The sequence below is a fragment of the Physeter macrocephalus genome, chromosome 8 (assembly GCF_002837175.3).
Source record: "Physeter macrocephalus isolate SW-GA chromosome 8, ASM283717v5, whole genome shotgun sequence".
Classification (NCBI taxonomy): Eukaryota; Metazoa; Chordata; class Mammalia; order Artiodactyla; family Physeteridae; genus Physeter; species Physeter macrocephalus.
In genome coordinates, this window is record NC_041221.1 from 52,317,821 (window position 1) to 52,331,527 (window position 13,707).

Sequence of the window (13,707 nt, forward strand, 5' to 3'; positions counted from 1 at the left end):
GGGCCTCTCACAGCTGTGGCCTCTCCCGTTGCGGAGCACAGGCTCCGGACGCGCAGACTCAGCGGCCATGGCTCACGGGCCCAGCCGCTCTGCGGCACGTGGGATCTTCCCGGACCGGGGCACGAACCCATGTTCCCTGCATCGGCGGGCGGATTCTCAACCACTGCGCCACCAGGGAAGCCCCAGGCATCACTTTTAACAAGAGTCCAATAGCAAGCTAATTAATCCTTTCTTGTCAAAGGGAGTGTACCTGGTAGCCATGTCAGGGAATTGGCAAGTCCGAAATCCAGGGAATACCTTGGGGTGGAGACGACCTCCCTTTGCCAGAAGCTCTAATCTGCAAAAAGTGTCAGTCTCAGAGACTTACAGCTCAAAGAGGTCATTAGGGTTTTGGGGCCCATAGGTAGAGATTGTGCCACAGCTTGATGGAAACTTCCAATGCAGCCTGTTGGTTGGAGCCCCGCTTAAGAGACGCTGTTTTGCAGATTGACTGATAGAACGAAGAAAGAATGCGCAGGTGCGGCACATGTTGTCTCTAGGACCTAAAACACCCAGTAAGATGCTGGGCTTCATCTTTGGTGGGAAGAGGGAGGAGGTGAAAATCCAGTTTCTCTCTTACCACGGTGGCGGCGGGGATTGAGTGCTGTGAATCTGCCTGTCTAGTCCCAAGGAACTTGACCTGGTGAGCAGTCCTCTGAATTTTGTTGGGATTTATCGGCAGCCTCTGCTGGTAGAGGTGTCATAGCACTACGGTCAGGGCCTTTGAGACTGAGACTTCTGGCTTGCCAGTCAGCAGGATGTCAACAGTCTAGTACAAGTTTTAGATATCAAAAGATAGATAAGACATTTGCAGCTCCCGGTGGCTAATGTTAGGGGAGTTTGTTCCAGTAGCTCTTCTCTACATCTGGCTCTTCTCAATTGGGATGTTCCATCTCTGGTACTTATGGGATGAGAAGTGGTAAATGCACATGCCATACCAGTCCCTGCTGTGCATTCAGATGTCAAAGCAACAACAGCATGTAGAATCAGGCCCACCCACAGGGTCAGGACAGCCTCCCTTTCCTGCTGTGAACCTTGCCCAAGCCCCATCAGTTGAATGCAAGTGCCTCGTCTCTGTGGAACCAGGTGGGATGGTGAGTTGGACACCTGCTGGGGAAAACAGAGCCATGGAAGTTTGAGTCTCTCCCATTCTTGAGTTTTCCTCAGCATACTTGGATGCATATATGGTGTCTTCACTGTTTACCCTTGGGAACAAGGAGACCTTGGCTCCAGCCCTAATTATCTTTCTCCAAGCTGGTGAGGTCAGGTTAGAGGCAACGGGAAGGTAGAAGTGGGGGAAGTGGTGTGGAGGGAGAAAGTGATTCTCTGCCAGTGAGCAAGGCACATTTTTGTTTCAAGCAGCGCTGGAGCTGCATGTGGCTCAGCCAAACAAACCTCCAGTGTTTTCAGCCCACTCAAAGCCCTCTATCAGGCAGCAAAGTCATCACTACTGACCCTGTCAGTGTCAGTTTGGGGGACCCCTTGATTCAGTAGCCCCATCCACATTGATTTCTAGTTGGGGCCATGTGGTTTATGCCTTTTAGCTGACTCAGACTTGACTTCCGCAGTGGTGGCTTTTTTTCAAGAGTGTAGCTTAATCTTGGACATTTGCTGCCCCACTGTCATGATAACATCTCTTATACTTTTTCCTGGTCTAACGTAAAAGGGGGCTTTTCAGCAGGCCTGACCAGAGAATTTTATATTACTTTGGATCCTTTTTTCATTCCCCAGTGACTCATCTTCATCAGCATTATAAACCCAGTTGGGCAGGAAGCCTCTTACTAGTCAGTGCCTCGGCGTAGGAATTTGCTTCAGAGAAGTCTCTCCAAGAGCATCCACAGCACCCTTATGGCAGCCAGGACCCGCTGCAAAAAAAACTCAAACCTTTTACAGTCATCTCCAAATAGATCTCAGGTGGACATGACAAACTGCAGGAGGAGCTGAGCCCTGAGATGGCCCAGGTGTGGCAGTTCTTCCTTGCTCTACAAGCATGATGTTGCCCCCTCATCTCCCATGTGGACCAGCCAAAGTTCTAATGACTCAACTGGTTTCTGCTCATAGCAGTCGGGAATTTCCCTCCTGGTACACTTGGTTTAGGTACATGTGACAGTAACTTGTCTATAAAGGGGCAGAACCTCCTGTCTCCACCCTCCTACTCCCTTTGAATCTTAGTGTTAATTGTTACTATGGGCAGACTTCAGGCTGACCACCCAATTGGCAGGGAAGTCCTCCGCTGCCTCCCCCACTCGTAGCAAGTTTGCAGCAACTGGGACACAATTCCAGCAGCTGTCCTTAAACTTACTGCCCAGTACTCATCCTGTAACCACCTTCTCAGTTTTTCCTCATTAATAGGTGTTTTCATTTCCTGGGGCTACCATAACAAAGTACCATGAACTGCATGTCTTAAAACAACATGAATGTATTCTGTCACAGTTTTCGAGGCTAGAAGTCCTAAATCAAAGTGTTGGTAGGGCCATGTTCCCTCAAAAGCCTCTAGGGGAGAATCCTTCCTTGCCCTTTCTAGTTTCTGGTAGCCCCAGGTGTTCCTTGGCTTGTGGCAGCATACCTCCAATCTCTTCCTGTATCTTCACATTGCCGTCTTCCTTCAGTGTTTTCATATGGCCTTCTCTTCTTTGGGTCCACATGTCCCTCTTCTTATAAAGACTTAGTTAGAGTAGGGCCTGCTCTAATGACCTCATCTTAACTTGATTGCATCTGCGAAGACAATTCTAAAATAAGGTCGCATTCACAGGTATCAGAGGTCAGGACTTCATCATATCTTTTAGGGGCACACAGTTGAACTCAGAGCAATAGGCAAATAAGTAGAGGACCATTTATTGCCCAGTTGACCATACAATTTGGTAAACAGGTTTACTGCCAGCTCTAGTAGACTTCCTCGAATTCCATTTGCTCTGTGAGGTCTCATCCTTCCTGTTCCAGAAAGCCTTGCCTTTTTCAGCATCCTGTTCTTGGTTGCCAAACCTTGGCAAGATCTGTGAGGGATCTGAGTTTTTATCCTACTTGCAAGCCAAGAAATTATCCTGCCATGGTTTCATGGATGCTGATAGAAGATAACGGGACTCGTAGGTCAGAAAGAAGGACTTTATTATTCTCTGCACAGCAGGCAGCATAAGTTTTCTATTTGTGCCACTTTTCCCTTCCTCAAGTCCCACAGGGGTAACATAGAGTGGCCCAGGTGAATGCTCTGCATGTGGTCGTTTTTCATCACAGCTGAAGGATCTCTAGCTTAGGAAACCAAAATCTTTTAGAATGGGCTGCAAACAAACCTGCCTGACCTTTATCCCACAGTGGGGGACATTATTATTATTGGACAGTAAGTAAAGGTGTCCTCTTCTCCAGTGGGAGCCTCTCTATCTTCCCAAGCTGTTGGCTCTTCAGCAAACATCCTTGAAAACTAGTCCAGAACCAAAGCTGTCAATTCACAAGATATGCAGAAACACAAGGGACTCATGGGGAATTGTCTCCCAACAGTTGTCTTAAGCCGTTGAGTTTATTGAATTGTACGAATTCTTTTTGTATTCTCTATATAAGACCTTTGACAGATATATGTTTACAAATATTTTCTCCTGGTCTATGGCTTGCCTTTCTGTTAACTGTGTATTTCAAAGGACCAAGTTTTTAATTTTGATGAAATCCATTTTCTCAGTGTTTGCTGATGGTCTCTGCTTTCTGTGTGCTATTTAAGAAATCTTTCAATGTTGCAAAGATTTTTATCCTGTTTTCTTTTAGAAGTGTAATAGTTTTAATTCTTGCATTGTAAGTCTATGATCCATTTTTAATTTTTTTGTGTATAATATGAGAGTAAGGGTCAAGGTTTATTTTTCCCATATAGATACCAGTTGTTCCAACACCACTGTTTTATATTTTCTCCATTAAATTACTTTGGAACCTTTTTTCAGAAGTCAGTTGACTATATTTATGTAGATCTATTTCTGGACTTTATTCTCTTCCTTTAATCTCCATGTGTATCCTTTCACCAATATCACATTGTCTTAATTTTGTAGCTTTATAGTAAGTCTTGAAATCAGGTAGTACAAGTCTTGCAGTCTTGTTTTCTGCCTTTCCATACAAATTTTATTATCAGTTTATCAATTCTTCCAGAAAGCCTGGTAGGATTTTGATTGATCTTATAGATTTTTTTAATCCATACATTGTGTATTTCAGGAACAAAGAAAACTCAGCTCCACTAGAGGAAACTACCACAGGAAAAAGTGAAGCAAAAAAAAGAAAGATTGCAGAAACTTCAAATGTTATCACTGAGTCATTGCCGTCTGCAGAATCTGAACCTGTTGAAATAGAGGTGGAGATTGCTGAAGGCACAATCGAAGTGGAAGATGAAGGCATTGAAACGTTAGAGGATGTGGCTACTGCCAGGCAGTCCATAAAGTATATTCAGAGCACAGGTTCCTCTGATGATTCCGCTCTGGCATTATTGGCAGATATCACCAGCAAGTACCGTCAAGGTGATAGAAAAGGGCAGATTAAAGTTGAAGATGGCTGTGCCTCTGACCCCACAAGCAAACAGGTAGAAGGTATTGAAATTGTGGAACTTCAGCTGTCACATGTGAAGGACTTGTTCCATTGTGAGAAATGTAACCGTTCATTCAAATTGTTTTACCATTTTAAGGAACACATGAAATCACACTCCACTGAGAGTTTCAAGTGTGAAATATGCAATAAAAGGTATCTTCGGGAGAGCGCATGGAAACAGCACCTCAATTGTTACCACCTTGAAGAAGGTGGAGTCAGTAAGAAGCAAAGAACTGGGAAAAAAATTCACATATGTCAGTACTGTGAGAAACAGTTTGACCACTTTGGACATTTTAAAGAGCATCTTCGAAAGCATACAGGTAATTAGCAAATACTTTATGTTAAAAGTATAGATTTTCCACATTCACTTGAAGCTAAGTGTCTCAATCCTTTTTTCTTTTTTTAATTAGCACCACAGGAACCACTTCCTGTGTTCCCTAATGTGCCGGCTGAGCACACAGTGTTTTTATAATGTTAGTTGAAATATTTATGCTTTCAAAGCAAAGTCAGTACTAACTTTGAAAGTAATTTTCATTCTTACATCTTGCCAATTTTTATGTATTTTTTAAAAATACATAAAACGGTTTGTGATTCTTTATTAAGGGTTATAGATTATGAGATTTTAATTACAGTGAAACTTCACTGTTACTGTTTTTACTTTCCCTGACTTATGTTAACACATTACATAGATGGGTACATTTGCAAACAATCCCAAATATGTTTATACCTTTGCATACATTTGGTTATCTGTTTTGACCTGGCAGATAGGAAGGCAGTATTTGTCCATCTCCTTCATCTCTCCAAGGGCAAACATGTCAGGACTGGTGCACAGCCAGGGAGATGAAAAGGGTAAGGTCTCTGTACTCTCCTAAGAGCCATCCCAGACATGAGGGAGATGTCCAGGGAGTCTACCTTAGAACCTCTGGCCCTTACAGTTCTGCATCCATCCCTGAGCCTATTTTTCTCCCTGTCAGATTCCCTGTCCTTGGTCCCACACCTGCTAGGTCTCCTGTGCCATACACAGGAGTTACCACCACGAATGACTTGGAATTCTTGGGGAGTCCCTAAACCCACTGTGACAAAGGTTTGGGGAAAGCAGTTGCTGCAGAGTGCTAAGTGTCAGGCTTCTGGACACTTGTATCCAAGTTCTTACTATGTGAGATGGTTAAGGCTGTTGAGACTATTAATACAGTGAATACAATATAGTTATCCCACACTATTCAGAATCTTTCTCTTTGATGCTAGAGTTTGGAGAACTTTGGATGAAATTTTTTCTTACATCCCTTGCTGTCCAGAGTTGCTTGCTACATACTACTTGAAACTGAGAAAACAGATAGATTCAAATAGTGTGGGATCCCTCACTATTCAAACCCTTTGTAGTAATACTCAGGAACTGGATAAATAAGTGAACAGCAAGGGAATCTCCTAATTTACTTAAAGGCTTACTATGAATTTAGAAGGCTTTAAGGTAACTAATTTGGGATAACTAATAGGCATTCATGAAATCTTTGGGGGAAATGCTTTCTGGTTTTACAAACATTATATGTAAAGACCGGTTGTATATTTGGAAACTGCCTAAAGGTATAGTTTTTGGTCCTTAAAAAACAAATAAGCACCTATGTTAATGGTCTTCTGATGAACATGTTTGTGGTAACTGTGGATTAGTTTTGCAAAAGCATTGGTGTACCTGCAGCACAGCTTAGTAAATAAATATTACTTGGTAACTAGCACACTTGGATAGGAGTTTCCAGTACCCCAACAGATAATCACTTTTATATTATTTCCTATCAGTGTGAAAGTAGAAACAATTGTCTCTTTCACCCAAAACATTACCTATTGACTTACCTGTTTGAAAACAGGACAACACAGACCATTTTGGAAGTTTTTAAATATGCTTTCCAAGTCCTGCACATTGTATTTTGGATTGAACAGAAAAGTATAGAGCTAAATCACATTATGTTTTTTTAAAAATTTGTTTATTTTATCAATTTTTGGCTGCGTTGGGTCTTCATTGCTGCACACGGGCTTTCTCTAGTTGTGGCGAGCCGGGGGCTACTCTTCGTTGCGGTGCGCAGGCTTCTCATTGCGGTGGGTTCTCTTGTTGCAGAGCAGGGGCTCTAGGCGCACGGGCTTCAGTAGTTGCAGCACACAGGCTCAGTAGTGGCTTACAGGCTCTAGAGCGCAGGCTCAGTAGTTGTGGTGCATGGGCTTAGTTGCTTCGCGGCATGTGGTATCTTTCTGGACCAGGTCTTGAACCCGTGTCCCCTGCATTGGCAGGCGGATTTTTAACCACTGTGCCACCAGGGAAGCCCCACACTATGTTTTATGTCTGTTTCCCTTCAAAATGATGTGAGATAACTTAAGTACCTTAGTTAAGTAGTTGCTACAAATTACAGAACCAGATGCCCTTTGAAGGAACAGTTCAGTATGTAAAGCAAACTGAACTTTTATTGTTTTTTTTTAACCTCGATCAATTATTGAACATTACCTATTGACTTACCTGTTTGAAAACAGGACAACACAGACCATTTTGGAAGTTTTTAAATATGCTTTCCAAGTCCTGCACATTGTATTTTGGATTGAACAGAAAAGTATAGAGCTAAATCACATTATGTTTTTTTAAAAATTTGTTTATTTTATCAATTTTTGGCTGCGTTGGGTCTTCATTGCTGCACACGGGCTTTCTCTAGTTGTGGCGAGCCGGGGGCTACTCTTCGTTGCGGTGCGCAGGCTTCTCATTGCGGTGGGTTCTCTTGTTGCAGAGCAGGGGCTCTAGGCGCACGGGCTTCAGTAGTTGCAGCACACAGGCTCAGTAGTGGCTTACAGGCTCTAGAGCGCAGGCTCAGTAGTTGTGGTGCATGGGCTTAGTTGCTTCGCGGCATGTGGTATCTTTCTGGACCAGGTCTTGAACCCGTGTCCCCTGCATTGGCAGGCGGATTTTTAACCACTGTGCCACCAGGGAAGCCCCACACTATGTTTTATGTCTGTTTCCCTTCAAAATGATGTGAGATAACTTAAGTACCTTAGTTAAGTAGTTGTTACAAATTACAGAACCAGATGCCCTTTGAAGGAACAGTTCAGTATGTAAAGCAAACTGAACTTTTATTGTTTTTTTTTAACCTCGATCAATTATTGTACTAGGAATTAGTGACAAGACAGTAGCATATGTGATCAGTGATTTAGTAAATTCAAGAGGAATATAAGTAAACAGTTTTTAATTGTGTTTGTGTTAATAAAGGGTGGAGCATTTTTCACTTATAACAAACTTAAGTGTAAAGATAAATGGTCCCGTTCCTGTGTCCTACTCTCAACATATATACATAATACACCCCCCTCAATTTCATATTTTGCATACTTTCATTAGTTTAGTGCTTTGGTTTCTTGTATGTTCTTAAAGCATGCACAGCAATCCACGCTTGATTTGCAAAATTTTGGCTGTTACTTGTCCTGAATTACTTTGTTTCCATTTGGAAAATAGTAATGATAATGCCAGCCTGCTAGGTCATGGAGATAAATTTTCGAGTCCCTGCTTTCAAGGAGTTCAAAGTTACATTAGGGGAGACAAGCAGGCACAATCAGCTAAGTGCTGATAGAGGTAAGCACAGAATCTTACGGGAATGCCTGCTTGTGCTGTTTATGATGAAAGAGACAAGGATGGCTTCCTAGAGGGTTTACCCTCTGACTCCCAAAGGAAAAGGAGTTAGCCAGGAGATGAGCATTCCAGACAAAAGAAATTAAGTGTACACAGACATAGAGGAGAGATAAGTCACTCATTTGGAGTACTTGCTAGCAGGTTGTTATGACTGGAGGATTGGGTCCGAATGCCAGGAGATGCAGCTAACGAGTTTGGAGGGCTGACCATGTGGCGTGCACTTAGGCATCATGGACGATCTCCCAGTGGTTCAAGGACGAGAGAGAAAGCGATGGGAGATGAGGCTAAGATCATGTAGTCATTTTCATTTAAGGGCTCTAAATGAGTTTGGATTTTTATCTTGAAAGACTGGGTCACTTTAAAGAAATTTAAGCCAGGGAGTTTTCTGATTAAATTTATCCTTTAGAGAGAGAGAACTGGCAGGATAGATTGGAGTGGGTGAAGCCTACTGAGTCTGATTCGAAGGCTGTTGGAGTAATCTAAACAAGGATGGGGGATTGAATAAAGGCAGTAATAGTGAAAAAGGGTTGGAGATACTAACATTAAGTAGGCAGAATCAACAGGGTTTGGTGATTGGTGAGATGTAGGGGTAAAAGAGAAGGTGACTTCTAGCTTTCTGATTTGGGTGGCTACATGATTGGAAGTTTATTAATTTAGAAAGAAAAATATAGAAGGGTAAGATTTGTGGGTGGGGGGAGAGAGCAGATATATTGACAGATATGCCTGTGGGACACCGCATGTGAAAGAATCCAAAGATGACCTGTAACCATGTTTTCAAATAATTGTTCCCTAGTTGCCCAGAGAGATAGTGTGGAATTGTAGAAAAAAATCTGGGTCTGGAAACCATAATTAGATTCAGGCTCCAGGTTTGTTTTTGTTTTTGTTTTTGTTTTTGTTTTTGGCCACACCGCGCAGCTCGCGGGATCTTAGTTCCCTGACCAGGGATTGAACCCTGGCCCTGGCAGTGAAATTGCCGAGTCCTAACCACTGAACCGCCAGGGAATTCCCAGGCTCCAGTTCTGACATTTGTCAGCTTGATGAACTTTATCTTTGGGCCTCTCTCCTTGTCTGTGTAAATAAGAATAATGATGCCTACTTTACAGGGTTGTGACAAATAAGAGAAAATGATAAAAGCACTTGGAAGACTGTACTTTCTACACATCTAAAGTATAATTAATCTCTTATAATTCCTAGATTTTATTGGGCTTATTAAACTAATTTTTTAAATAGCAGAAGCTCAAATGACGTGCACTGAAAAGTGAATCTCTTTGCTACTTAAATAGATCTCCCCAGAAGCAGTTACTGACATCATTTTCTTATTTATCCTTCCAGATATATTCTTTGCATTTTCAAGTAACCATAAACAGACACACACAGAACTTTTGAAACAAACAAACGAGCATGCAATACAGTGTTAAACCATTTAATTATCTTGAACTCTTTTTAATGTGTGAAACATTCATGAATCTACTTAATTTTTTTCACTGTGCCTAATGGTATTTCAGCGTATGGGTATTCCATAATTTACTTAACCACTCCTGTTGATACACTTTTAGGTTGTTGCTTGTCATTTACTATTACACACTGCAATGCAATAAACACACCTGTACATAATCTTTGTGTACATGTTCAAGTAACTTAATTTTTGACAGCAGAATTGCCAAGTCACAGAATATGTGCATTTTAAATCTTGGCAAATATTATCAAATTGCCCTTTAAAGAGGTTATGACAATTTTATCTGTAGGCTTCATTTATAGTGAAAAATTAAACACTATTAAAGCAAAACTATTCTAGTTAGCAGTATCTCCCAACATTTGGGGAGTTGTAAAAGAGTTTCTGTACCAACAATATTCTAGGTGATTAGGTCTTCTCTCTCAAATTAATTTTTTCATCTCATGAAAATTATATAAAAAATAAGCTATAGTTGTTTTGTCAGGGATAAAACACAGCTCATAGTTACTTGACTGTGTCTGTTCCACATGAGTATGAGGGTCATGTCTAGGACCAGATCATCACTGAGGCTCCACCTCTGAAATCTTAGTCCTGTTCTCTACAAGTATCATCCTGTCTCTTGAATTCTCACTGCTTTCCTAACTTTGACTGTGGGAGACTACCTCATTTAGCCTTCCTGTCTTTCCATACCCCTTTCCACCTAGTTTATTGCCCCGTTTCTGACGTTATCTTGTCCTCATTGTATATATCTTTTTTTTTTTTTCTTCTTTTTTTTTTTCCACATTCAGTATTTTTATTTAATTTTTTAGCGGACAATTTACATACCTCCCCCACCCCTTTAAGTTAGTGTGACAGTTTTCCCTAATAAACTACTTAAAGAGAAGCTTTGGTCAAGAATGGAATGAAATAGCAAAACAAAAAAACAAAACCCAAATCACTGCTGCTTTTAAAAAACCAACACTTTCACCAATTATCCTCAAACAAAACACACAACAAGGTTTGCGCCATATGTGTCTTCAGTGTTTCCTGGCGGCCGGCTCTCCTGCCCATCATGCAAATGGCGCAGCTGCCCGGTGCAGCCTGTCTGTCCTCATGCTGGATCTGGGAGGCTCGCTCAGCTTCACATTATCCGAAGGCCCTGGATAGAAGACTCTAAGGTCTTGAAATCCCAAATGGTCATGGCTCCATCGATGCCAGTAGTGCAAAATTTGCGACAGTCTTGCTTGTCCACCTCATAAATAGACACTTGAGTGATGCTGTTCTGGTGCAGCGTCTGCAGGGCCGTGTTGCGGTCCTCGGTCGTGGCCCGCTTGTCCATGTTGCGGAAGCGCTCCACGGCCGACATGTTGCACTGGATGCTCTGTTTCGGGATGTCTAGCTTGGAGACGAAGGTCAAGCAGCCGCGGTCGGCGCAGCTAAAGAGCATGGGGCAGCAGTCACGGCCAGCGGCCACGACACTCTTCTCCAAGACGAAGCGCACACTCGGGAGGGGCAGAAACCCTGTCTTCAGAGTTGACACCGGCATACTTTTTGAGGCATCGGCAACGGACACGGTGCTGTCGTGGCTGACCCAGGCCAGGCAGCTCCCGCTGGCGGGGGAGCTGACCCCGTGCACCCAGCCGCCAGTGCCACTGCCACCAAACTCTGACATCAGCTGACCAAAAGGCATCTTGCTGCCCCAGGGTGTACTGGCTGGCTTCTCATCCACTTCTTTAATGTAGGCAGAAAACACTCTGCATTTGAAATCACAGGATCCTGCTGCCAGCAAGACGTTGTTGGGATGCCAATCCAAGCTGAGGACCGTGGAGCGAATGGGTTTTTTAATGTGCTTGCTTACCCATCAGTCATTTTCGGACTCGAAGTAACAAACAGAAATGAGTCGTGCTCTGCTGCCCACAGCAAATTTGTTCTCTAGCGGGGACCACTTGACAAAAGTGGCTGCACGGTTAATTCTCAGGATCACCAGGGTCGGCTTCCAGACACCATCTTTCTGACTCCACACATAGGCATTACCGTCAGCCCCACAAGTGGCGATGCGGTCACTCTTGGGAGCCCAGTCGATACCTGTGATGTGTCTGTTGTGCTCCTTGAGTTCATGAGCTTTCACCCACTGGCTCCCGTTCTTCTCATAGATGTGGACTTCGTGGTTATTGGGGCTAAGGGCAATCTGGGTACGATCCCTGTTCCAGGCATGACAGGTGATTGGCTCTAGTAAAAACTGACGCAGGGACACCATTCTTTGTTGTCTTCAAAGGACAGAAAGCTGGGGTTCGGGGCCGTCCGAATGGGCTCGGAGCGTTGAATTCGCGGACTCTGGTCAGTCAACAGGCTCCGGCGGGTGCGGGCGGAGGACCGAGGCCCTGTGTTCCCTTTGGCTTTTGAACCCTACATCCTGGAATTAATTATTGCTGTCATTTACTTCTGCTCCCTGCTGAGCACTGCTGGAAAAAATTCTTATCAGACCCTAAGTTAGGCCTTTTGGTGTCTGATTTATATCTTTCCTTTCCTAATTGGCATTCGAGACCTTCAGTGCAGCGCTCAAGACCTCTGCCCACAGCCCACCCCAGCAGGTCACATGTCTATCTGACTCCCTACCCCCAGCTTAGCTGTGGGATAAACTATGTGGTTCCTCGTCTCCTTCTCTTTTATTACAGAGAAAGATATTTCCCTTTTCTCCAAGGCCAATCCTGAATCCCACACCTTGATGTCTCCTCCAAGACCATGTTTCATCTGTCATTCCTACTACTCTCTCCTTCTCCACTGGTTCCTTCTCCTTCAGCAAATAAGTAATGACTCTCTTCTGGCTTAGAGGACCTCTTATTGACATGTCCCCCTGTAGCCACGTCTCCTCTTTACTTCCAAGCCTTCTTGAAAGAATTTCTGTACTGACAGTTTCCATTAACTTGCCTCACTCATGCTCCCTTATCCCACTGTAGTGTGGCTTCTGATTCCACCATACCACTCACAGTGTTCTTGCTCCAGTTATTCCAGTCCCCTATTGTTACCCTACCTGATCTTTCTGTTCAGTTTGGCACTGTCTATTACCTCATCATCCTGAAATTTCTTTCTTAATTTTCCTCAGTGTTCTTTCCTTCTACTTCTGGCTATTCTTTTTGTTTTCTTTGCTTGCTCCATCTACCTGCTGTTTTAACTGGATGTTTTATTGGATTCTGTATCTATATGTCAGTCCGCCCTCTGTTTAGCTCCAGATTTGTCTGTGTAACTGTCTACCAGATTTTCCACTTTGCTTTGAGTACCTCAGACTCACCGACTCAAAAAAGAATTTATAATCTTCCCTAGCACATCCCACTCCAAACCTACTTGGACTTCTCTGTTCTTTATTCTGGTTGGTAGTCTAAGCCAGAGATCTGGGAGTCAGCATGACACCTCCCTCCTTACTCCTCACCTGCCATGCTGTTTTACACTTCTGTGCCTCTGCCCAGAATAACCTACTTCTTTCCCGTCCTCCTCTCATTCCCTTCCAGGCAGAACTCATCGCCCTCCTCCTCTGTACTGCTGCAGTCCCGTTTCCCGTTGCCCTCTTCTCTGTAACAGGCCTTCTGTGGCGCACTGCATTTGGTTATGTTCATGCATTTCACCTTCCTGAAATACTCTGGCCTGTGAAATGAAGTTTTTAAAAACAAGGACAGTTTATCTTCATTACCTAGCACATGGCCTGGCAACACAATAATTGCTCAAAACATGCTTGTGGAATGGAGGGGGGTGCATGTCCCCAAAAAGGAAATTGACCTTGATTTTTATCTAAGGGAAAAGGTACAATTTTTTAAGAAATGCAAAAACATGGAACAACATTCAGATCCAAATTTTATTTCTTTGCCAGAGCACAGATACAATTTATAAGAATCATTAAAAATTTACTATTTCCACCTCTTAGAATAGTGGAAACATCTGAGTTATAAATTCTGATCCTTCTTTCAAGAAGGTGCTGTTAGAGGGCTTCCCTGGTGGCGCAGTGGTTGAGAGTCCGCCTGCCGATGCAGGGGACACGGGT

The 13,707-nt window shown here is 43.3% G+C and overlaps 2 protein-coding genes across 9 annotated transcripts in view; one reads left to right on the top strand and one right to left on the bottom strand.

Moving 5' to 3' along the window:
• The window catches only part of ZNF131 (zinc finger protein 131), a 33,186-nt gene that overhangs the window by 16,676 nt on the left and 2,803 nt on the right, over nucleotides 1-13,707 (top strand). For 6 of the 8 annotated variants that reach the window (XM_007123099.4, XM_007123098.4, XM_055086538.1 and 3 more), the window contains exon 5: nucleotides 4,225-4,910. In XM_007123099.4, the coding sequence (XP_007123161.2) occupies nucleotides 4,225-4,910 (686 nt within the window). Of the gene's footprint in view, nucleotides 1-4,224; nucleotides 4,911-13,707 lie in introns of those variants that run through there. The other 2 variants (XM_055086540.1, XM_024121622.3) reach the window with 2 other exon arrangements.
• LOC102994582 (actin-related protein 2/3 complex subunit 1A-like) lies at nucleotides 10,531-12,003 on the bottom strand. Its single transcript, XM_055086541.1, is given in 1 exon segment — nucleotides 10,531-12,003. A coding segment is annotated over 1 exon segment (1,116 nt). The 5' UTR covers nucleotides 11,932-12,003; the 3' UTR covers nucleotides 10,531-10,815.